This window comes from Epinephelus lanceolatus, chromosome 18 (genome assembly GCF_041903045.1).
Source record: "Epinephelus lanceolatus isolate andai-2023 chromosome 18, ASM4190304v1, whole genome shotgun sequence".
In the NCBI taxonomy this organism is placed as follows: Eukaryota; Metazoa; Chordata; class Actinopteri; order Perciformes; family Serranidae; genus Epinephelus; species Epinephelus lanceolatus.
This window is the reverse complement of record NC_135751.1, coordinates 36668400-36694505: the sequence shown is the minus strand read 5'-3', so window position 1 is coordinate 36694505 and position 26106 is coordinate 36668400. Positions and strand designations below refer to the sequence as shown.

Here is a 26106-nt window from a genome sequence, read left to right as displayed (position 1 = left end):
TTTGTTGCATTTTTAAATGTGTTTTGATTGGCTGCTACCTCGGCCAGGTCTCTCTTGTAAAAGAGATTTTCAATCTCAATGGGACTTCCGGGTTAAATAAAGTTTTTTTTTTTAACCCATAAAATAATTAGGGGACTTTTCGTACTTAATCATGAAGGCAGCACCTAAATTAAAAAGCAAAACCAAACGTCGGGAGTTTCCAGGAATATCCTCACGGGCACGCCCACGCTTCCCGGACGCGCGCCCGTAACGTTATACCGTTAAGGAGATGACGTCATTACGTGCTTTGAGCCTGCCCGAAAATGCTCTCCCGTGTTGTTGGATTTCGAAAGATCACAGGACTTTGCGATGAAATAATACATTTTTACCGGTGAAGAAAACACAAACAAACCGCATGTTTTTAAACTGAAGTTACTCGGGTTCCCGTTAAGTGGCGAAACGGTGTTTTTGGGAGACTCCAACGGGAAGTTTGTGTGATCGTTTTTCCCGGAGTGATGTCGAATCCTGGGACTCGGAGGAACGGGTCCAGCATCAAAATCCGACTGACAGGTAAAAAAACGACACCGAGAGAAACAGCTTACGGTGCATGTTTTAACTGGAGCTAAAATGTGTCACCTACAGCCCTCTGTTGTAAAGTGTTGATGTCGGCAAACCTAACCAGACACCACGGAGTGTCTTCGGGGCTCTCGGCTCCGCTGTTAGCCCAAACATCCGGTTTTTGTGTGGCAAACACAGCAGCACAAGTGCTAGCTTGTTAGCCGAGATGCTAACCAAATTACCGAGAGGACAGTCAAGAAGCTGTTCACTATCATGTGGGTTTCACAGCTGAGACAGCCGACTAGTCAGCTGCTTGCAGGTCAACAGAAACACAGACTCTTAAAAGCCACGTTTAGAAACTTAATCGATTGCTAACACTTGTTTCCTAGCTAGTTAGCATTAGCTTATAATAACACTGTAGTTACCGTTGACCGCTAACGCTTGCTAGCTACACCCATTTTTTGGGGGTTGACCAGCCGAACACATCGCTTGACCTGAATGCGACGGGCTCTGAGAGCTAATATGGGACTACAGCTTCTCTGAAAATCAATGTCTTTGTACATTTGACATGCTTGCCCAGATTACCCATGAGTATTGATTGGCATTTCGCTGCTGTGTCAGCTGTAGCAAAGCAAACGTCTGACTCGTTGAACTTATCCTTACCCTGACACGTTTGCTCTTTTTGAGCATCCTGTACTCGACACAGATATTTTGTTCGTTTTGGGGTCATGCTCTCCTCTGTAAGGCACACAGGAGTCTCTGCCTCATTCTTTCTCTCACACACACGGACACAGCTGGAACAATGGTTTTTACTGTAGCTAATGTAACCCCACTGGGCACCCATGGGCCTCTATTCAAATGGAAATGACCACTCTGTGCCGCTGGGCAGACGCCTTGTCCCTCTGCTTCAAAGTTGAGCAAACACACAGCAAAATGTGCTCGACCGGTAGACTAAATATTTCTTCTGGTGGTTTGTGAACACCGGTTCAGGAGGGTTCATCAGGTAGTGTATCATTGTGACGGATGTTTTTGAGTGTAAGTGCTTTTGTAAATGCTGATGAAGTGCCACATGCTGTCTGTTTTCCTGCCCTGTCCCTCTATTTCTGAATTTCAAGAGAGCAGAGCAGGCTTTACTTTTGATAAATGGTAGACTCGCATATCTGACACACCTCATCACTTATCACTCTGTTTGCTCATTTCAGTTCAAGTTAAGTTTATCTGTACTGGCTAGTGTCATATCTCAATTGGCTACCCACATATGCAGCAGCAACAGTTCTTGGTCCAGTGCAAGCCCTCTAGGGTGAAAACCCCCTCCAAAACTACAACTTAGCACACAATAAGGGAAGTAAGTTAAACAAACTAAATTATAACAAATTATGCAAACGTCAGAAGAAAAAAATTAAAAAGAGTAACAGTTACAGAGGAACAGTTACAATTAAAGCAACTGCCAAAATTTCACTGGCTACAGCTTCTCAAATGTGAGCATTGCCTGGATTTCTAAGTTGTCTATCAATGTGTCAGTTTCCAGAGCCCAAAGTAACATCTTCACAATGCATCTTTTGTCCAACCAGTAGTCAAAAAAAGCCAAATATTCTTAATTTATTATTATAAATGCCAAAGAAAAGCAGCAAATTCCTACACCTGAGGCTGGAAATGGTAAATGTTTGACATCATTTCTTGAAAAATTACTGATATGTTAAATCAATTTAAAAATAGTTTGTGATTAGTTTTTCTGTGATCAATTAATTGATTAATCATTGCAGATATTGGACTGTCGGTCAGACAAAACAGTACAACACGCTTGAAGACATGGACTCTGGGAACGTGTGATTCACTATCTGCTGACATTTTATAGACTTTAACTCGATTTCTTTATTTTGAACGTGTTAAAATATAAATAAAACAAAAAATAAAAAAGAAAGTGAACAGTAATCCTAAAGCAAACTCTTGATTTACAAATTCTCATAAACATTATTAAATATTTATATATCCCAAAAGGAGTAGGAAGATTAAATACTTGTATTATCCTACCTCTTTTCCATAACTCAAACAATGTACTAAAAATTTACCATAAAGCAACTCACAATTTTGGTTTATTATGTGCATTTTTTAAGTGTACAACCCAAAAATTCACTCAGTATCAGTCAGGTGCAAGATCAATCAATTAATCGATTAAACAAGAAAACAGTTAATACATAAATTGCTGATTAGAATAATCTTAATTTCAGCTCTAGTTGTAAGAAATACACTAAAATCATTCATCAGTATCAGTGTTGTCACAATACTTGAATTTCTAAATTTACCTATACCTCGAAAAATATTAGCCTAATATTTGTTACTATTCTCGATACCATGAGGGAAAACTTGACATTGGTGGCATAAAATACACTTTTTTAAATTAAACGATACATATAACATGACAACTTTTCTTCTCTTGATTAATAGCAGAATCATTATTAATGCAGTAAACATTAACAATAAGACAGAGCCAGGAAGTGCAGCTGGTATCTGAGTATCAATAGTGCCGAAAATGAGTATTGAAACCGTTTCAAATATTCAGTATCAATATGTATTGATCAATCAAGCAGAACGTCATCAGACAGTTGTGTTTCAGATGATAAAAGACAGCAGTGAAAGTGCGTGTGGATGTTTCAGACTGTGGAGGGTGTGTGTTTGTATGTGTGTGAACCAGTCACTCATTATTTCAGCCCGGATGCAAACAGAGGTTATTGCCCCTGACTGTGCCCCGCCCCCACAGGTATGAGTGGAATTCTAATTGGGTGAGGAATGTGTGATGAGCCAATGGGAGTACAATGCCGCCCGGCTGGCCAGCACTGTGTTTAGTCTGTCAGAGAGAGGGGTTGTTTGGCCTACATCAGAAAAAAAGGCCTGTGTGTCTGTGGCGGGGACGCAGACAAAGACCAGGCGAGTTTGACTCTGGTTCAGATTTCAGATATGGTCGTGTCTTAGCTAGCCAAGAGGCAAGCTGAAGTTAGCTGAAGGAAGAGTGCTCTATAAGGAGTGTGCCACATTATCTATAGGTTTTGTCTTATAGTGAGATGTGAAGGGAGAGTATTCAACTTTTTGATTTTGTTTCCCAAAGCCCAGGAAGATATCCTCACAACCTAAAGATATTAAGTTTTCTGTCATGGAGTGGTAAAGAAACCAGAATTTTTTTACGTTTAAGAAACTTGAATGCTTTTGGAAATTGAGTATCAAACATTTGAACAAGTATTTTAAGTGAGCATCTAATGTTTGATCAAAATATTGTTTATTTTATGGCTGTAACAAACAGTTCAAAGCTTTGTAACGTTGGCATTTGAATCTTAAATCACTTTTTGCATGTCGTTTCATTCTGTTTAAATCTGGTATTTCTGGGCAGTTGCAGCCCAAGATAAGGCCACACTAAAATTATTAATATTATGCTATATTTGTAGAGTTGGATTCCAGTGATGGCTGTGTGGGATTGTTGCCCACTCCTCGTGTGTGAACCATTTCCTACAACTCCACAGCGTTGTTACGGCCAAAAGTCAAAATTTATTGATAAAAGATAGATGCAGTCACCTCCAAAGTTTTTTATCTAACCAAATATTCTGCTTCAGTCCACATTTGTTGGCATGTAACCTTTAAAAGAACGAACAACAATTTCACTGCAGATATAAAATGGTTTGCTCTCCCGCTTGCTGCACAGAAAGGGAGTCGCACCTATATTAATGTGGTGGTCTAGCAGCAACATAAATTACATTTATATAACCACAACAGCAAAAAATCTATTTTGGCTTTAGCTCTGTTTCAATAAATAGACTAAATCATTTAATCCGAGGAATCCGTTTATTCAAATTGAGGATGCTTAATTAATTTTTAGTGTGATAATGCCATAAAACATGACAACAGACATTCAGAGCTTCATTTGAAAACCTCAGTGGAAGCTCTAGAAGTAAAACATGACATTTAGGACATCCCTGGTCTGTTTATTATTTGATAGTTTTGCACTTTTTACACATTAATTTACATTCATATTAGAAGTACTAAAGAACAACTTTCAATTTCAAACAACACCCGACCCAGTTCAGATTGTGGTTTTAAAAGAATCTTCGTTCCCCCACTGCCGGCAAGGCTTGAATGCAAAACACAGGAAAAAAATGGGTCAAATAGTTGAAAAAAGGGTGTTTTTGTCTGGGAATGAATGAGCTTTATTGTGGAAAAAAATGCTGTCTAATGAATGAAAGAATCAGTGATTCAGCAGGATAATGTTAATTTGGTCATGGAGGCAACACGTGCTGCTCAGGTTTTGTTGCCAGGTAGTCGGATTGAGCAGCTCAGGAGTAAAGAGGGAGAGGGTGAAAAGGGAAAGGGGGGAATCATGCTTACTTAGGAAGCAGCATAAGCACTTCTGATCCTCTCGCTTACTGAGCCGGCAGCTTGTGCACAAACACTTATACGCTCTCAAAAGCACACTGAGTAAATGCAGAAATTGAGAGTGGAGAGACCATCGCTCAAACAAGCACATCGATAATATTGTTTGATTGTTTTTAATACTGGTTATTTGACGACTGGTTCGTGAGTGGCTTGTGATTATGAAACCTTCTTTCTGTACTTGTGTGGCAGTACGCACAGAGGCCCATTCGTCATCCTGCATGTGTGTTTGGATCCCGGAGCAGGGCATGTTATTAAGTAAGTGAGATATTTACTCACGTGCCCTCTAGCAGCTGCTTTTGTTTTCGGAGCTGAGACGAGAAGGCTACACAGGAAGTGACGTCGCTGTAATCTCATGGGTCACTCTGAAGTAGCACTGCCTAGTGAGAAGGCTCTTAGTATTCTTTTTTTTTTTTTTTTTGTCTTTTTTTTTTGCTAGATGTGCCAATCACAAGTATTGATTTTAGAGAACAGATAGTTCACCGCACCTTGGCATCTTCTCAAATGAACTCCACCATTATCTGCGATTTAAGAAGCTTTAACGAGCTCCTAAGCTTCTACAGTTTTATGGGTCCTGTCATTACCTGAAAAATAGCAGGTGCTCTCTGCTTAAAGAGGTATTTCACTGGTCTTTTTATAAAACTGGGCTGTCGATGCAGCAGAAAGATTTTTGGTATTGGCGCTGTATGACCAGAGAAATCAGAGAGAAAGGGCTGAGGTAGAAAACCTACAAGTACAACTACAGCTCAACAGTGCACTAAAGCATGTTTCTCAAGACATTTGAGGTGAGAAAAAGGAAATACACCAATAGACTCTTGGTTTATTTTGAGATTATATTCAGAGACACTCTGTCTGCTTATATAATCTTTTTGTACATGGTGACAGGCATATGAAAATGCGGAAGTGCAATCTGTAGTTGAGCAACAGCCCTAGAGCCAGCAAAAAAATTGTGGGATTTGAGCTGAATGATCAGCAAGTGCTGGTAAGATAGAGGGAAGTTTACCACAGTTCATTTGCACATGCCACCCACATTATTATGACACAAAGCTGGTTAAATAAATCAGCTAAGTATCCCCTTAAAGAGACTTTACTTTTACTGTAGTGCTGTTTTTCAGTCTAGATTGTTTTGGTGTGAGTTGCTGAGTGTTGGAGACATCGTCCATAGAGATGTCTGCCTTCTCTCCAGTCTAATGGTAATGGATGGCGCTCAGCTTGTGGTGCTCAAAGCGCTAAAAAAGTACTTTTAAAAAACTTAACAGCTACGTGTCTTTGTAGCAATCATGACCCGGTTACTCAAGATAATCCACAGACCTTGTTGTCAGCTGTTTCATGCAGGTCAGGAACAGTTTTCTTTCCACTGACCGACACCTGACGATTGTATGACTGCAAAGACGGACGCATGCTTCAACTACTAGCTCACCTAACACCACTAAGCAAGCTAAGTTATAGCTAAACCGGGAAGGACGCCATTAATGTTTGCATCTTGTGCTGTCGCAAGCACGAGCCTCTTGTCCATGAGTAGATGGATAATTTTTTAAGTGCCATCTAGTTAACATTATATTGGAGAGAAGGCATCTCCATCACTTGGTAGCTCACACCAAAACAGTCTAGACTGATAAATAGCACTACAGGTAAGAGAGAAAATATGTATTTCTTATTGGGGTGAACTGTCCCTTTAAGCTGCAAGAGCAGAGCTAGATTGCAAAATTATTTGTGGGAGATGTTGGTAGTGCTAAAACATGTTGTGGCTATAAATTCCTAGTGGAGTTGCTGGAGATGTACAGAGGTAGCTCCTCTTTTCATCATCTTCCTTCAAGTGTTTCTGCTTGTTCCCTCAAGATTGGATGAATAGAATTCTTCCCCTGCTGGCTAGCTCCAGCTCTCAGGTTTTTATGAAAAAAGAAAAAGGACATAAATGCCAAAAAAAGAAAGCGGCAGTGGGGAAATTGAGAACCAGCTGAGCTGTAGCTGTGTGTGTCTTTACCAGCCGTGACCTTGGCAGAATGAGGAATTTCCTGAGACGCTGAGAAAGAGCCTGTCACACATTCAGTGCCACAGAAGAGCTGGTCAAGAGGCGGAAAAAGAAAGACGGGGTGAAATTAGGGGTGTCCCTCCCTTGTTGTCCCTGACGAGAGATTGGAGGACGAGAGGGGTGGATAGCGGAGCAGTGACAGTGACGGAGAAAGTCCTGTCTGAAAGAGGAAGCAGGGGCAAATTAGAAACTTGATTCTCTCCCACTCCAGCTGTGTTTCTCGCATTGTGTCTGTGTCGAAGAGATGAGGTCTCTGTGTGGAATGTCTGAGTCAGGAGGAGGAGGAATGGAAGGGGTCGATGAGGAAGAGGGAAGGATATCCTGCAGCCATTCTCCATGGGTTAATCACAGGAAATAAACCACACTTCACCAGACACATCTACGCCACCACACAGTCACCACATCCTAAACCACTGGCTGGCTGACTAACTTCCTAAATCGCTGTCTGGGCCAAACCAGATCATGGCAGATTTTAAGTGGACCTCAAAGCCATGATAACAGTGTCAGGTGGTGCAGCAAATCATTGAGGAGCAGTTTGAATGAGATGCCTTTGTTTCCCTGAGCTGAGACAGTACTACGAATCTTCAATACTTAAACGCTGCCGATAAAACCCGCCATTGGGCAATCAGCATAGATTGTTTTCAGGTTTGCAATTCAGTATTTGTTTCACTGTTGATTCATCAACATATATTTAATTGATTATGTCAAAAATTAAATTAATTGTACTTTTCTGGAGTATAGAGTGGCATCCATATAGCTTGCTTTATTTGATCAACAGGTAATGGATACTAAAACAAATCATATTTATCTATTCATTTATCAATTTTCACCTTTATTGATAGTACAGCTGATGATTGGATAGGAAAGATGAGGGAGACAGGGGAGGATGACATGCAGCAAAGTGCCGCAGGTCAGAATCGACCTCGGGATTCTGCAGAGGACTTTACCCAGCGAGCTAGAGATCGCATCTATAACCAAAGATATGAAATTAGAGTGATTTAAAAGTAAACAGAGAAAAACAGCTCATCCTCACATAGGAAACACTGGAAACAAATATTTGGCATTTTGGATTAAAAACTAACCAAATGACTCAGTGATTTTCAAAATAAAGCAACAGATGAGTCACCTAGTTGTTTCAGCTCTTATTGTAACGCACAAAACCAAATTTAAAGCTCTGAGCCTTAAGAAATTCAGCCTATGTAGGGAATGACACTCCTCCCTCCCCATCTAAGGCAGCCTGCCTCTCCCCCCGTCTAACTAGATAAAGATGATTGACATGATATAGTCACACAGCCCACCTCACTGGTCAGATGGGCTCCCAGTTATTATTTCTTGAAAGAACAGCAGAGAAATGGGGCCAGAGGTATTTCTAGAAAACCTTCTGTCGCATTCTTCCATAGTCTCTTGACACCAAAGACAACAATTTATCTTAATTACCTGTCAGTCAGTAGGTGCGTTGACATGGATGCCAATACTCTACTTATAATCAGAATAATGGCCCAATCTGAATGAAACTGCCTCATGTAACCACCTCAGTTGGAAGAGACTGGCTTGATCGGAAGGAATTTTAAATCTGCTTTGATAATCTAGTACCTAATAACCCTGTAAATATCTTCTTTCTGCATGTTTGCTCTATGTGGAGGGACATTAGATGACGTAGGGTGTGCTTGCGCCACACGACATGCTGCGACAGCTCTTTCTACACACCTTCCTCTGCTGATTTTAACAATCATTCATAAATTTAAAGAAATATTTATTTATATATTTCAGGTGGTGCTACGTCCTTATGTGACTGCTCTGATTTTTAAACAGTAGCTTCATCTAACATTGTGGGAGTCGCTGGACATAACAATTGTCTATCACTACCAGTTCAACTGCCAGTTCTTCTACACTTTATGTATCAAATGAATTCAATTTTCTCGATAAAGTTGGAAAACTTCTTCTGTTATATTTGCGAAAAATTAGATGCTACCCAACAGTTAAGTTAGAATCACTAAACATAATGATTTCAGCTTGTAGAAGAAATATTGTCCATGTAAGGGCAGCTAGTGTTAGGCCATGTTTACACGAAAACGATCCACTGAAAACTGAATTGTTTCTCATTTTCGTTTTGAAAAAAGTTCCGTGTTTAGATAACAATGTTTTGATAACAATCGCCATGCACACGGATCCGCAAAAAACGACCAAAACGCTGCAGTATACATGCCAGGCCAGTAGTTGGCGGTGTGACGCTTACGCTTCCCTCTACAGAGCGGCGATGTATAAACAAACAATTTGGCAACTGCACGAACGTTTGTCTGGACGGACGATGAGGTGGAGCTACAGTAAATCTACACTATGATGGGGAAGCATTAATAAATTCAACAGGGTGAGCAGCACAAGCAGAGCTCGGGAGTCCGCCATTGTTGTTGTGATGGTCGACTTTCTCGCGCATGCCTAGTGACTGGAAGTGTAATGCGCATGTGCGAAAAGTCTCCGTTTTCAGAGGAACTGCATATTGCAAGTTTACATGACAACGGAGACGGTGCCGTTTCCAAAAAATTGCACTCTGGAACCCGTTTTCAATACGTTGCATTTTCAGGGATCCAAAACGCTGCTGTCGTGTAAACGATCGGCCAAAATGCAACTAAAGTTTACCATTTTCAGTTGAAATCATTGTCGTATAAAGGGAACCTTAGTTCCCTGCTCTAAGGGAGGAATCCAAACGGTAATTTAACATCTGTTCATAAGAGTAATACAGGTGTTGGTGATGAGTATCTTGCATCCCTTGATTCACTATGTTATTTGAATAATCAGCTCATCATCGATGACGAGACATTAACGAGGGTTTTACATTGCTGAACTAAAACTAAATTCTGTGAAACCACCAAAGGGTTTGTTTGTAAAGTCACCATACTGACACTAACAGCCTGTTTATACCTGTTATTAACATACGTTTTGGTGATCTGAACACCAGTGGACAGTCGAGACACATTGCTGTTCACACCTGCGTCTGTCTTGCATCTCCAGCTGACCATTGATCAGATTTTATTATTGTCACATCTGTTGTTACTATGTTCAAACTCTAGCCAGCTGCTTGCTAGCATGCTCGCTAGTCAGGTTAGCGGTTGTGTCGACACACTTGGAGATATCATTATCAGCAGAATCTGGGCTGTCTCCTTCCAGAGGACAAAACAATAGACAGTCACTAATGACGTAGTCCTTGTCGGGGATGTATTAGTGTTAGCTCTAACAAAGAAATGCAGTTGTTGCAAGTGGTTTGAGTGATCATCAGATGCATCTTGGTGGTCTCAGTTTGTGATCTGAGCAACCAAGACACACGTTAATACCAGGTATAAAACAGAGCCTGATCATTATCGTGCTGTGACTTTTTACAGACTTAAGTTTTATCCACTGAAGGTAGCCATTGGCAACAACAGCTAGACATACTACCAGTTCTTTGTTGCCTTTATAAACATGAAAACTAACGTTTGTGTAGTCATTTCCATCCTCCAATATCCTGTTAGGCAAAACATACCCTGAAAACCAACTGTTTAAGGTACAAACCATCTCCTTCAGACAAATTGGTTTAACTTGATCTTTATCAGTGTGACCTGGTGGCAGAGAGGTTTGCATTCCACGACCACTTATGCTTCCCAACAACAGCCTCAAATGCTGATATTTACAGCTTGACATCCAGTTTAAATATTATTATAGCTTTCATGTCAGTTGCACCTTACGTTGCAGTCCTTTTTAGAAGGCATTACATCAGCCTTGAATACAAACCAGCAGCTTGTTTTTGTCTGATGCCCACTCTGTCCTATAATCAAGACCTGTGTTTTGACTGACGGGACATGATTGTGTTCCTAAGAATTAGTTTATTGTGGTTCAGCTGTTTTTAGGTTTACAGCAGAGCTCACTGAGCTGACCTAGAGTGACACATGCCAGCTTTCACACCACACAGGCTGTCTGACAAACAAATAACAAGGAATCTCAAACACACACCCATAAACATACACAGTAAACTAAATACTATGCACACACACGTACAAACTCTTGGTCAGTATGAGTTTTGCTCTCTGTATCCACAAAGATGATGTGGCAGTAAAGGCATCCTGCCATTCTCACTGTGGGCGGCCTGTGGATGGATGTGTGTGTGAGTTAGCGTGTATGCAGTGATCCTGACACCAGCCTATACTTTACTGCTCATTCTTGTCTGCACGTCGCATAAGTTTTCCTGCACATTACCATCCTCTGGCATTCATATATTATCCCAACCAGCATTCTTCCTCCACACAGTTTTTTATATGCACCAGCATACATTTATAGCAGCCTACACAGCGAGGCATCATTTACATATTTGTGTGTTTGGCATTTTGTTCATAATGTTTTTATCTTTTGCAGTATTATGTGCCAAGAACCTCGCAAAGAAAGACTTCTTTCGTAAGTATCTTTTAATATGCTCGTTTTCATGTGCATGAATCATGATGAGATAATGTGTTTCAATAAGGGTCTGTGTGTGCCATCAAAAGCAGTGCTGTAGACTGGTTGGTTTAACTTTGTTTTTGTTTGTACTGTTCTGTGTATGAGCTTTTGTCAAACGCTGCGTCTGAAATCACATACCATGCATACTACACTCCCAATAGACGTAATAACATTCAACATACTTGTGTGTACATTATATCTTTTCAGACACACTGAGCTGTAATTGCCAACACCATTTCCTAAGAGCTTTGTTGCTGGTTGGTAACGCGTAACCATAGTAACCAGGGCCAACCTCAGCTCTCCTGGCACCTGCAAACATGATGAACCTGTGTAGTTTTTGTTTTTTTTTTCATCACAGCTGTAGGAGTAACATTACTTCAGCTGTTACAAAATGCAAACCACAGGGAATCCTGTTGTGTGGCGGTACGTCACAGGCATCTTCGTCACCACGTAATGCTTAAATTAGCTGTGTTAACATCACTATGCTAACAAGCTGATGTTTTGCGTGTATAATCTTAACATATGTGCAAATTTTATTGTACGCCATCCAAATAGTGGCCAAATAGAGGCCAATGTTGTTAGTTACATGTCACACCCCTCACACCACTTTTTCGTTCCACAACGCTGTCCAAAATCCCACACTGGAGAGGCTGCCTTTGTTTGGCTCTGTTTAAAAATGCTAAGGAAGCATAAAGAAGGGACTTTGGAGCCCTATGGTGCGATCTCTGTGTAAAAAGTGCTTTGGCTAGCAATATGATCTCCCCTCTGTTTCTTTAGTGTGTAACATAGTTTTCCCCTTTGATACTGTACTGTCTGTTGGCCTGTTTTGTGCTCCTTCATATATCAGAAAGTTCAATAATAATATTGGCCAGAAAAAAACACTAAACAAATTGGCATCAGTGTCCCTCAATTCCTTTTTTTCTTTCATGATGATTTACATCTCCACCTTGTCCTCACACTCATTTCCACCAGTTTTACCATGCTGTGTTTACATTATGCACCACCAGCACCCAGATATTATAGCTGTTATTGGCTTTGAGCTTTTCAAATTGCAGTTCAGTCTCAGCAAACGCACAGATGAGAAGGAAAATCTGCTAAATGCCTGCAGCAGTAGAAAGCTGAGCACTGTTGTGGAGATATGTTATCTTGCAGTGCTTAAGCCAGTTGAGATATTACTAATACTCAGATATGATCGTCTTTGTGATTCAATATGGAGGATGCAAACATTTAATTTGAGCTGTGTGCTGCAGGCCTGCCAGATCCATTTGCCAAGGTTGTGGTGGACGGATCAGGTCAATGCCACTCGACAGACACAGTCAAGAGCACACTGGACCCCAAATGGAATCAGCACTACGACCTGTGAGTCACCTGCACCACACACTATTATATGTTTTCTCATTGGTTTGCTTTTAATAAAATGGAACAATATATTGATTCAGTTTGGTCCTTTATCTTCAGTCATGTTCCAAAAAAATGATTTGATTTTATTATATGTGAGCTAATATGCTACTTCCTGTAAGTTTCATATCTCCATCTAATGCCGGAGTGACAAAACTTTTCTTAAGACGCTCAGATTGCTCACACTGATACCAGACTGTGCTGAAAAACATTGGTGAGACACGTGACAATCTTACATCTGTTATTCAGCTACATTGGAAAGACAGACTCCATCACCATCAGTATATGGAACCACAAGAAGATCCATAAACGACAGGGGGCGGGCTTCCTGGGCTGCATACGACTGCTTTCCAATGCCATCAGCAGGCTAAAAGACACAGGATGTAAGTCTGTCTGTCTTTTTCTTGCCCTCTGATTTTTAATACACGTACATGCAAATAACAGATGTTGATTAAACCAGATTTGTTTTACATTTCCTTTCTCCTCTTCTTCCAGACCAGCGACTGGATCTATGTAAGCTGAACCCGTCGGACAGCGACGCAGTGCGGGGGCAGATAGTAGGTAAGGCTCAACACACACAGATACATTATCATTACAAATGACCCCCATCGCCTCTGTCCCCGTGTCACTGTTGTTTGCTTATGTGCATATTCTGCCCTCCTGCTCTGTCCCACTGTCGTCTCTCTGACCTTTACCGCCTGCTTGTTTCCAGTGAGCTTACAGACGCGAGACCGCATTGGCAGCGGAGGCCCCGTGGTGGACTGCAGAGGACTGTTGGAAAATGATGGGTGAGTGTGTCAACACGTTTTTACACTGCAGCGTACAATAACATGCCTCTATGCTGAATGGGTTTTTCCTCGTTGGTATATTTCTTCTTATATTTTAGAGTGCCTGGATTGCTTTCCTATTGAAACGGTTTTTTCCCTGTTTTGCAAGAGTACCCGACACGCTATTTTTAATCTACATTTGATTATAAAGCCAGTTATCTCTCTTTAGCCATATAACAGTAATAATTAAAAGTACATGTAATTTAGTTGCTCAGTCTGGAAACTCTGCCTTCTATCCCAGGTCTGGCAAAGACAGTCGGCCACAAAAAAGGTTCCCCTTCTGAAACAAAACTCGAATTAATAATAAAACTTGAAGAAACAATTACATGTGGTATGTTGTTAAATGTATAAATATATTTCATAGATTATTTTATATCACTTTTTCAGTTGTAAGATTTAGAGAGACATTATGGAAAGCCACGTTCATTTGGTTTGTCATGGTCAGTGCTGGTCTTAATGACGTCACAGCGGGTACGCTTACATGCACAGTAATATTCCCCTATTATTCAGAATGAAGAAGAAGACAGAAGACAAGTGGGGTATGCCAACATTATTTGGGTTTTAATAGCATTATTTGGGTATGTATATAGCCCGTTCTCGGTATATATACACGTCTCGACTGGGGTAATTACTGCAGCCTGCAACACACAGCCTCTTGTCTCTTTATTGTCAGTTCTGTGTGTTGTCATGGAGACGCTGTACACAAACCAATCGCCCAACAGTTTGCAAGACTGGTGTAGAGACGCATGCCCAAAAGAAAAAGCCGTCATTTCTGGTTGGACGAAGAAACACACGCACTTTTACACATGATGAAAGACTTGGAGATTAACAGGTTTTTGGATATAGAAAATATCGCAACGCCAACCTTTTTAAGGTGATGTAGGAATGAGAGAGGGAGGCTGTGTTTGCACAGTCCAACATGTCCTCCACCAGTTAGAAAACTCTGCAAATCTCCAGTTTTGATGCAAAGGAGCATGTTAGGGCACGTTAATCAGAATATGCACCCCTGCATGTAAATGGGAATATCAGTGGAATATTAATTTTCATTAGCCATGTAAACATCTCAGTAGTGCTTTTGAGGTTTTTGGAATAAGGGCAAAACCAGAATATTATAATAATATTATATAAAACAATTAAATGCAGTAAAATTGTAAATACTTTTGTTAACGTTTTTCACGAGGGATTGAATGCTATTTTGAACGGGGAAAAAAAACATAATAAGAAACAAACAAGACAAAGATAACAGTGTCTGAAAAGGAGTAGGTAGAAGTTAAATTTATATGTCTCTACCCCTTTCTAACATTTCTTCCAACTAATAACTAAGTAATGAACCCAGTTTATTTAAAATCCAAGTACCATCCAGTGTTACAAATGGTGTTCAAATGGGTTGAGATCAGGTGACTGCGACGACCTTAGCACATAATCACATCGTTTTCTAAAACCATCAGGGACCCCTCATGTTCTTTATGCAAGCACTCGAATTATTTATTTAGGTTTGGGTTTTATCCGTCTGTGTCATTTAAGGACAAATGTCAACATTCTGTGAACTGATTAAATTCAGTCGTATGCCAGTTTCAAGGCTCTTCTGTGTCATGTTGGGATCCAAAGTTGAACTGAGACCTACTTTTGTTGCTTGTGTTTTTTGCAAGACAACTTTAGTCACAGTAATCATTCCTTTAATTCTCTCCCAATCTGCGTTCCTCTGAGATCACTTGACTAATCATGTGCTTCAGAGAAACAGTAGATGTGACTTCACTGGTATGTGTTTGTGTGTGTGTAGACCTGTGTTTGAGGGATGCTTCAGTGAAGAGCCGCTTCCCTACTCCGACCCAACTGGTGCGGCGGGGGGCGGGAACTGTCGACTCGACTCGCCCAGTCAGGAGGGCCGCCTACAGACACAGCGAATCAGAGGGCAGGACTCGAGAGGCCACGGCCACACCCCTCAGAACAGACCTCACGGGCACCAACCGCCTGACCTGCCAGAGGGCTATGGTCAGTCAGACATTCCTCTTGATATTTAACTCATCTCCAAATCTCTCTAGTTGTAGTCGTATAGTCATGTAACACCTCTCTTCTTCTTCTTCTTCTTCTTCTTCTTAAAACAGAGCAACGAACAACAGTGCAGGGCCAGGTGTACTTCCTTCACACACAGACGGGAGTCAGCACTTGGCACGACCCTCGGATACCGCGGTACGATTACACTTCACACATGTCTAGTCCAAGCACAACCTGAAATGAGATGAACCTTGAATAAACCCCACTGACAGTCTGGGTCACTGCAGCAGCAGCAGCAGCAGCAGAGTAAGAGGACACAGAGGAGACTAACAGGAAGAGAGAACAGCAGAAATCACCACACATGGGTTATACTGTAGATGACACAGCAGATAAATGGCATACTTGTAATGCTATGTAACTTATGTGAGCTATGTAAGTTATGTATATGTCCCCTAAAATGTCTCGCTGTGACAACAGACCTGTATCGAATTATCTGTGACTCCGTGACAGGAAATAACTCTATAACAGCAGGCAGAGGTAGTCTGTAATTGTCAATCAAAAGGAAAACCAGAAGACTGTCATGATGCTAGCTAACCAGTTAGCATACTGTGTGTCAGCAAACAATAACACAAAACACTATGAAACATTATTGCTAAAGAGCTCAATGGCTAAAAAATAATCTAAAAAGTTTGTCACGATCTCATGCCCATTTGACTTCAGACGTTTGTTTGCTTCTTAAACTTCCGTTTCTCCTCTTGTGAACTGAGCTAAACTGTCTATCAGAGCGATTTCATGCACGGACGGGCTCCGCTGTCTCTGACGCCGGGAAAAAAGCCAACAAGGGCCAACGTTGTGGAACACACCGCTAAGAGAAGGGCGACATGCGCTCACAAACGGACAAGAGTCAGCTTGGTGTGTCAGGGCCTTAATACATGTCATGATTGGGATATTTCACGTTTAAATTCAGAGATGTATTAAGAAATTTAAGAAAATAGGCCTCCACTTTTTTGTCAGCTAAACTACATGCTGTTCCCAGATAAGTGCTGCTGTTGTCGCCTGTTGACTATAAAGCTCCATGTTCTCCTTATTTTGTTTTGCACTAATTACACCGACAGATTACGAGTAAATTTCAGGTCATTTCCCTCAGTCCTGGCGCCTGGCTCAAAGTCAGTATGAGGGGTTAAGCACATACAGTATGTAGGGTCAGACCTGTTACAGACAGAGGTCTGGGTTGAAGGCTGTTGTCTGACCAAGGTGAATTGGTGCTGTGTGTTTTGCTGCTGGCTGAAGTCTCACTCTGGTTCCTTGTTACTGGTGCAGGGACCTGGCCAGTGTGAGCTGTGAGGAGCTTGGGCCGTTGCCAGTGGGCTGGGAGGTCCGAAGCACCGTGTCGGGCCGAATCTACTTTGTGGACCACAACAACAGAACGACACAGTTCACAGACCCGCGCCTACACACCATTATCAGGTACATGCATGAAGTACTCCTGTGTATCCCTCATGGCAAAATCAATCCACACCTGTGTGGCAGACACCCATGACACATGCAGAATAAGTGGTTTTTAAGACTAATCTGTGGTTAATCTAATCTGTCACGGCCGTAATGCTGAACTCAGACTGGTTCTGAACATGACCTACTAACAGTCATCAGCTCTGTTAATAACACTCAGTCGTGTGATTTACAGAAATGTGGGTTTATCGTAGATTTAGCTGCAGTTTAATCCAGTCTGCTCTTTTATTGCTGTCTTCCTGTCAACTCTTCATCTGACCGTCTGTCATGTTGTCTCTTCCCACCTACAGCACGCAATCCCAAGCGAAGGAATCCTCACAAGCCCCCCAGATGGATGTGGGGGGTGAGGAAGGGGGTAATGGAGGAGTGGGCGGAGGAGGAGGAGGAGGAGTCGATGGAGACGTGGCGGCACGCTATGAGCGAGACTTGGTCCATAAGTTGAAGCTGCTCCGACACGAGCTGTCCTTGCAGCAGCCTCAAGCAGGACACTGTCGCATCGAGGTGTCCCGAGAGGAGATCTTTGAGGTGGGTGCCGCAGTCAACATTTGTCTCCTGTGAAGGGCACATAGCCAGACAATGATGCCGTCTCCCTCAAACATGCAGATAAATCGGGCATTTCTGCAAATGTGGAGCTACGGAAGCAGTGTGGATGGAGTGGGAAGCTCCTCTGAAAGTTTACATTCATTCAGACACATCCACACTCCTCCTGACTCATACACCAGTCACAACAACCGTTTATTTCTCCTGAGAGGAGCACAAAAGCAGCACTGATTGTGCTTATAAATAAACTGTTCAACAGAGGAACACTGATCTAAAGGGCTGTGATTTGGGTCACCAAATCAACATTCAGACTGGAAGCAATCTCAAATCCAATCCTTAAGACAGTTTGATCGGATCGGATTAGTGTGCACAGACATCACCAATCTATCCACATGGGTTGCTGTGGTTACAACGTAGGTGTCATTAACTACGTAGCTAAGCTAAGGACGCAGCTTTCTATCGCAGGAGCGTGAGAAATGGAGGTCCATCTTGTTGCCCTCCAAATAGTCTCGCCAAAAAGTCTGGCTGGGCTGACTCTCACTTTAAGATTGGAGAAAAAAACGCCCTGGCTGCTTGTATTTCTTTCAACCAATCACAATCGTTCTTGGCGGTGCTACAGCAACGGTGCGCTTGCAAAAATATTGCCGGGGGGAAACAGGTTTTGGTGTAACACGCCCACAAAAATATCGGCTACTGGACGCGAACCATGGCAGAAAAATGGCTACATCCCCGCAAGATGAAACACCGCAAAAGTTAGTAAAGGATGTGTTGAAAACGGTTGAAAACTGCTACACAACCAAAGGTGGTAGGGCGGGACTTCAGCGGGTGGCTCGTTCCGCCCAGTGAGAGGCTGATCTATGCAGCGAACTTCCGCCCACTCAGACTACCCTCCAAACAATCAAGTTGTCAAGTGTGATTGTTTGGAGGTGCCTACAAAGTGCCAGCAGTCAATTTATTTCGCTGTCTGTTGTTGTCCTGCATAGCGCTCTGCTAGTAGCATCGTGGATTCTGCTCAGCACTTAAGTCATTTTTGATTTTACGTCGTCGTGTGTCGCGTTGCAAGTGACACAAAAGACAGTTTGGGATCTAACTTGAGCGTCTGGACTGACACCAATCTGTAAGAATTAATTGGAATCTTAAAAATCGCATTTCATATGTTTTTTGCTGCTGTTTACACTTGCGAAAATCAGTGGATACAGTCTGGATATCCCAAAAATCAAATATGGGCTGGCAGTCTGAGCAAGGCCTGATTGTTTCTCTTGTCTCTGATAATGTGTGTGTCTCTGTTATTAGGCATTAATCTTGATATTTTTGTGTGTGTGTGTGTGTGTGTGTGTGTGTGTGTGTAGGAGTCATATCGGCAGATAATGAAGATGAGGCCCAAAGATCTAAAGAAGCGTCTGATGGTGAAGTTCAGGGGAGAGGAGGGCCTGGACTACGGTGGGGTGGCCAGGTAATTTGCTGTTCACATCTCTGAGCACTTCACTGATTGATTGATAGACTTAATCAGACAATTTTATTTTTGTAAAAAGAAAAACACCAACACAGACAGGACGTGGGTGCCTACATAAAAGAAGAAGTCAGAATAATACAATACATGGGGATGGGGGAGTGTGCAAGTGAGGGGAACAAGACTGAAAATCTGGCATGGCAAGAATGACACACAAAGGCATTAATCGTAAGAACAGTAATACAGTACGCGGGCGTTGCGTTTGTTGTAGGCTATCCATTTTTGTCAGCAAACCTGTCCAAGCATTGCAATTAGCTTTTTTCAGAAGTCTCATCCAAAGAGTTCATCTTTCATCTCCCTGCTAAGTTCAGTTGGTATAATTATAAAGTCATAAATCTGTAGTTTTACAGCTAAACAAATAGGATTTTTGATACAGTTGAAAACATATATATACTCCCATGTTTCACTATATATCAAATTCCAACTTCATTTATTTCGGGACTTTGGGGAGTGTTGTGGACTTTGAACATTTTACTTTAACTTCCAAGTTGAAGTTCTAAGTTGTCAGATCGCTGTACTGTTAACACAACACAGCTTCACTGGGACAAATGAGTCCTCAATGAGTTTGTCATGTGATGTGAGTTGCACCACAACTGGGGGGAGGTTGTTCACTAGAAATCATCAAAGTTATAAAGTGATAGATCAGCGTTCTAAGTCAGTAGGCTAAAAACTTTGTGAAAACATTGTGTGCAATAGTCTTCCTTCCCCTTTCTCTGTAACTCTCTCTCCCTTTCAAACACACACTGGCGCCACAGCACCACTTGTGTCTGTCCTCAACCCATGTCTTGCACACTCATTGGCTGTAGCTCACCCAGAGTCCCCGACAGGTCCACATATTTCCTGCCATATATCTGGGGAGCGTCTGTTGCATTGGTGAGTCTCTAAAGCCCCGTTTCCACCAAACACTTTCAGTATGGTACCTTTGGATCCAAGGTAACCCTTCAGACATGGTCGTAGACCCTTGCGTTCTACTGCACGTTCCACCTTAAAAGTTGCCGGCAGTCGGCCCAGTGAATGAAGTTATTTTCTCAGACTCCAGCTGCTGTGAGAGGCAGCAAAACATCCTTTCATTTTATAGTTACAGTTTACTAATAAAACTCTCCACAGTATGAACAGTGGTTACATGAGCCTCAAAACCAGACACAACTCAGCCCTGAGCAGAGTGACCGTCCTCTACTGACCAATCAGACTGCAGTGTTCACAGCTCCACCTTTTAGTACCAGATCTGTGTGCTAGGTACCCCAACAGAGGGGGGACCAAACATGGGGACGGGACAGAAACATCCACAACTTTTCACAGTGGAAACGGAAAAAAAGCGTACTGAACTGAACTGAACTGAACTGCTCGGTGGAAACAGGGCTTAAGCTTACATCTTTGAACAGTTCACACATGACGCTCAATCACCGATTAACAAACACCAAACTATCGCCGATTTGCCTCTGATGTGGGGCTTTTTTCGAGGAGCTCCAATAACTGTTGGTGAGCAGAAAATCAATGTTAAAGTTGTGTAGTGAATGAGGCATCAGTGACCTTAACCTGGTGCACACTGTGGCTGGTTAACTGCTGCAGAGCCTCCAAAGAAGAGAGAAGAGATTGGACGTGAAACAACTAAACATGATTAAGTTTTACATCTGTTCATTGGAGCTGCTAGTTTGAAACAAGATGACTTCAGTGGACACACAAGATCATATTGTTTTCTTTCAGTTTTCCCATTATTTAATGGTACGTAAATGTTACCAAATTTCTCTGAGTTTTGAACATTTGTTAACAATGTTGTGCTTGTCTTCAGGGAGTGGCTGTACCTGCTGTGTCATGAAATGTTGAACCCCTATTACGGCCTGTTCCAGTACTCCACAGACAATATCTACACACTACAGATCAACCCCGACTCCTCCATTAACCCTGTGAGTACACACACACACACACACACACACACACACACACATGCGCACACCTAAACCTCATCACGGAAGATCTGAATAAGAGGATTCTCTCTGACCCTGTGTCTCTGTCTCTCTGTTCGTCTGTGTTACGTTCTTTCAGGACCACCTGTCATATTTCCACTTCGTGGGTCGTGTGATGGGCCTGGCAGTTTTTCACGGTCACTACATCAACGGGAGCTTCACGCTTCCTTTCTACAAACAGCTGCTAGGCAAACCAATCCAGCTCAACGACCTGGAGACCACCGACCCGGAGTTGCACAAGAGTCTCGTCTGGATATTGTGAGCAAATGCATCTTCACACAAGTCAAGTCAATCTGTCAGAAGAGTTTTTATCATGAACTAGTTCTTAGTTTTTGTCCTGCACTTTCCCCTTTTGGATGTGGTCAGATTTTCTATTTCTAACCTAATTTAAATCTCTTTTTGCAGAGAGAACGACATCACCTCAGTCCTCGACCACACGTTCTGCGTGGAGCACAACGCCTTTGGGAAGTTCTTACAACATGAACTCAAACCTAATGGCCGCAATATTCCCGTCACTGAGGAGAACAAGAAGGAATATGTAAGGTAAGGACAGTGAGACGGTTATGTCCCATGTTTAATGTGGGTGTTATCCAAACTGTGCCCTTGATACACAGCGTAAACATGATACTGTCTTATCAGCAGAAAGAGGTACTGGTTTATACAGTCTACTTATTTGTCCTACATGATGTATGTTTGTGTTTTTCAGACTTTATGTGAACTGGAGGTTTATGCGTGGAATTGAAGCCCAGTTTCTGGCTCTACAGAAGGGATTCAGTGAGCTCATCCCCCAGCACCTCCTCAAACCGTTCGACCATAAAGAACTTGAGGTACATGTGCTGTCCAGCTCATCGCCTGCCATGTTATGTGGTTTTGTTTAAGTCTTAATTGATTTGCCGTGTCGCCTTTGCTTCTTCTTAATCTAATTCTCTCCCTCCTCACCCTCGCCCTGCCTCACCTCCTCCTCAAACCTGTCCCTCTCCTCCAGTTGATCATCGGTGGACTGGGTAAGATCGATCTCGCGGACTGGAAGACGAACACCCGCCTGAAGCACTGCACAAGTGAAAGCAACGTGGTGCGGTGGTTCTGGCAGGCGGTGGAGGCCTTCAGTGAAGAGAGGAGAGGACGCCTCCTGCAGTTTGTCACGGGCTCCACCAGGGTCCCATTACAAGGCTTCAAGGCGCTGCAGGGTGGGTCATGCACTGGCACAGAAACCACGCACACATACTGTACTCACATCAGTTATGGTTTTCATTTGAAGCATTCGTTTGAACATTTGTTCGGCTTGAGGACATTTTACTTATCAAACAAGAATATATAGGACGGAAATGTGCACAGATACTTACAGACTTCATTTAGGGCAGTTAAAATGTATCTTTTTTTTGAAAACCAGTTAATTGTTTTGCTTATAAGTGAAAATCAGTCAATCTTTTGGTAAACTTTGATTTGATGTGAGCTTTCACTGTTTAAAGACTGCTGAGTGTTTCTGTGTACCAGAGTAGAGCAGTGATAACTAGAATGTATGTGTGTAAGGTTCTACAGGTTCTGCAGGACCAAGGCTCTTTACCATCCATTTGATAGACGCCAACACAGACAACCTTCCCAAGGCTCACACATGGTAAGAAGACGATTTTTCTCTTTTTATATCTGCAGAGGAGTCAGGTGTGACGTCACTAACTATTTCTGTCTGTCTCCAGTTTTAACCGGATAGACATCCCTCCCTACGAGTCTTACGAGAAACTCTATGAGAAACTGCTGACGGCTGTGGAGGAGACCTGCGGCTTCGCTGTGGAGTGATGAATCCACAACCAAAAAAACCAACATACACACAGTCACACTTGCGCTTGCACTTGCACACAAACTATTTGACATTTGACATCTATATACACAGACATCAACAGAACATCAAGTATACGCAGAGTATACGGAGCGGCCAAGCATCACAAGAACACAAGGTCTCTCGCCACCTCTTCGCCACCGAACTGTTGGGGGTTAAAGGAGGAAGCACAGCGGGAGAGGAAAAGATAAAAAACAAAAGCAAAAAAAAACAAAACAGACAAAAAAATTAAAAAAGTATTTTAAAATTTTTCAGATGTTTTGAAGAAGCATTTTTATCCTTCAGTTTTAACAAGCTATGATGTCATTCTTCAGAATGTCTACCGCCGCAGAGACTCCCGACAACACGCTCGAGTCAGTGGACAGAATCGGCCAATCACATGCGAGCCTGCGAACTTTGAAATCAGACGTGTGAAGAACAAGGCGGAGACTGATTGTCTTTCTGTCTGACAAGCTGATTGACTAGTATTCATGCTTCATGTTTAACCACTGTCGTGTATCAGAGCGTGTGCATGTACGTGTGGTTGTGTTAGTGAGAGAGTGAGACTGTATTTGTGTCTGTGTGAGTGTGCGTGTGTGTGTTTGTGTGTGTGTCAGGCATGGCACCCGGTTACGCTGTAAAAAACGATCAAATGAGCCTGCTCCTCTGTTTGGTAACTTTTTTGTCTCTTCCGTTTGTATCTGCGACCACTCTGTCTGATCCACTCTGATATTTTATTATTTATTACTAAGTGATTACTGACCAAGCTGCTATCTGCTCTACAAAGAGCTCACACTAATCTCTTCATCACCCCCTCTATCAGAGTTGAAGGGTCAATTCACTTGTAATTCAAGCAATCCACAAAGTGGGTTTCATTGAATTTCGTTATGTTTTTTAACATTCACATTATTGTGGAGAAAAACTCTCTGTCCTTGTATAAAAACTGTTAGTGTTTCGTTGTTTTAAAGGTGCAGTGTGTCGGATTTAGGAGGATATATTGGCAGAAATGGGATATAATTTAACCACCGGGGAAAAAAAGAATCCTGTGCTCGTTATCTTAGATTGAGCTGTTTACATCTACATAGGGAGCAGGTCCCTGTGCATCTAGATTTCCATGTTTCTACAGTAGCCCAGAACAGACATTTGCATTTTCCTGTCTACCACCTTTGTTAGCAGCACCTCCGCGATGAGCCAAATAGCATCCGAAAAACACTGATTTTAACGTGATACAGCTTTATATGTGTTTGTACTGGTTTTAATCACAGGGTCTGTTTGTCTTGGAGAGGAAGAGGCCTCTGTGGATAAATCGGCTCCTGGTAAAAACCTCCTGAATTTGTGCATATTAAGTTATTAGAGAAAAAAGGTGAGCACAAATTAGCAAGTGCTCATCGCAGACAGGATGAAGAGCGTTGGAGAGACCTTGATTTTTAACGTGAAATTATCTTATGTACTGTTTTTGCTGGTTTAAAAATAATTGCTTTGTTTGTTTTGGAGAGGAAGAGACCTCTGCAGATAATTCGGCTCCCGGTAAAAATCTCCTGAACGTCTGGATTTTAAGTTATCAGAAAAAAGGTTAGCACATATTAGCAGGTTCAGGGCTGGCTGCTTGTCTCCAACATGCCATATAGCGTCGGAAAAACAATGATTTGTAAGCTCAAACTGTACTGTTTTTGCCGGTTTAAAACAATTGCTTGTAGAGGAAGAGACCTCTGCGGATAATTCGGCTCCCGGTAAAAATCTCCTGAACGTCTGGATTTTAAGTTATCAGAAAAAAAAGGTGAACACATTGGCATGTTCAGGGCTCACTGTCCATCTCCAACATGCCAAACAGTGTCGGAGAAACCCTGATTTGTAACGTGAAATTGCTTTATTCTGTGTTTTTACTGGGTTTTATCACCTGGTCCGTTTGTTTTTGAGAGGAGGAGACCTCTGTGGATAATTCGGCTCCTGGTAAAAACTTGCTCAACGTCTAGATCTTAAGTTATCAGAAACATTTGAGCAGATATTAGCAAGTGCTCATCGCAGACAGGCTGAAGAGTGTCGGTAAAACACTGATTTGTAACATGAAACTGCTTTATGTACTGCTTTTGTTGGTTTAAAACAATTGCTTAGTTTGATTTGGAGAGGAAGAGACCTCTGCGGATAACTCGGCTCCCGTTAAAAACTTCTTTAACAATAAACACTGAAGGAATTCTAACCAGGAGAAGTTGCAGCTGGTTGCAATCTGCAATCCTCACCACTGGATGCCACTAAATCCCCCGAAATCCTACACACTGTTCCTTTAAATACCATGTTACATTTATTTTTACGTGAAAGGGATTGAACCTCCCAGCCCTAATTTTAATCTTTACTCTACTGACGGCTGTGGAGAGGTCCGAGGGCATGACCTGGATGTTTAACAAAATGAGCCACGAGGATGGAAAGAAGGAGTCAGCTTCAGGAAATCTTTGGTTGTATGTGACATGTATAATAAAATCTCACAAGCCTTTCATACATGTTTCATCATCCATTTCACCATCTTTATTTTTTTTTCTTTTCTTTGTGGCCCTGATGTTTCTCTGCCCGTCTCTTCTTCTCCATAGCCTGAATGTTAGAAAAAGTAGTCCTCAACCTCAAAGACCACCATGAATGAACAAAAGTCTCTCTGCAGTCATTAATCCTCCAACGAAGTGAATGAAATCAAAAAACCTAAATGTTGAGCGAGTAATGTGGAAAAACAAAAATTGGGATTTGTTGTAGATTGATTACTGAAGACTGTTAAGCAGTATCATTTCAATCTGCATTTTCTAGGTTCACTGTGTAATGGATGCAAGAGTATTGTAACTTACTATGTACTAAACATTTATGAAAAAATACAATGTAAATAAGATTATATTAAAAGAAATTAAATTGAAAATAAATTCCTTGTGTCGTGTGCATTATTCTCTCTGTGAATGTAAATGACTATTTAAAACAATCAACAAATAAAATAATCTCTGTATATAACTTTCTAATAAACTCTGATGTATTGTAATGTATTATTCATAGTATAGAGGAGGCAAGTCAGAGTTGTATTTCATTGTCCTTGCCAGCAGTCAGAAGAGCCAAAATTTGTAGCAAAG

General features: G+C 41.8%; 1 protein-coding gene across 2 annotated transcripts; it reads left to right on the top strand.

The window, feature by feature from the left end:
• The first annotated feature begins 272 nt into the window (after nt 1-272).
• smurf1 (SMAD specific E3 ubiquitin protein ligase 1) lies at nt 273-25905 on the top strand. Of its 2 annotated transcripts, none has more exons than XM_033644227.2 (18): nt 273-549; nt 11369-11407; nt 12700-12808; nt 13097-13230; nt 13343-13408; nt 13560-13635; nt 15455-15666; nt 15780-15864; nt 16990-17136; nt 17469-17703; nt 19068-19171; nt 21018-21132; nt 21272-21450; nt 21598-21735; nt 21899-22019; nt 22178-22379; nt 22732-22807; nt 22887-25905. In XM_033644227.2, the coding sequence occupies exons 1-18, from the start codon at nt 495-497 to the stop codon at nt 22984-22986; spliced, it is 2193 nt and encodes a 730-aa protein (XP_033500118.1). In that variant the 5' UTR covers nt 273-494; the 3' UTR covers nt 22987-25905. The 2 variants fall into 2 exon arrangements, with proteins under 2 accessions (XP_033500118.1, XP_033500117.1); XM_033644226.2 differs by having other exon boundaries at nt 22723-22807.
• The last annotated feature ends 201 nt before the right edge of the window (nt 25906-26106 follow it).

What these genes read in the sequence shown, in the direction of transcription:
- smurf1 (XM_033644226.2), top strand. Translation starts at nt 495, where the DNA reads ATGTCGAATCCTGGGACTCGGAGGAACGGGTCCAGCATCAAAATCCGA. An exon ending in CGCAAAGAAAGACTTCTTTC is followed by an intron (nt 11,408 to 12,699) that starts GTAAGTATCTTT and finishes TGTGTGCTGCAG; the next exon opens with GCCTGCCAGATCCATTTGCC. An exon ending in TGGAATCAGCACTACGACCT is followed by an intron (nt 12,809 to 13,096) that starts GTGAGTCACCTG and finishes TCTGTTATTCAG; the next exon opens with CTACATTGGAAAGACAGACT.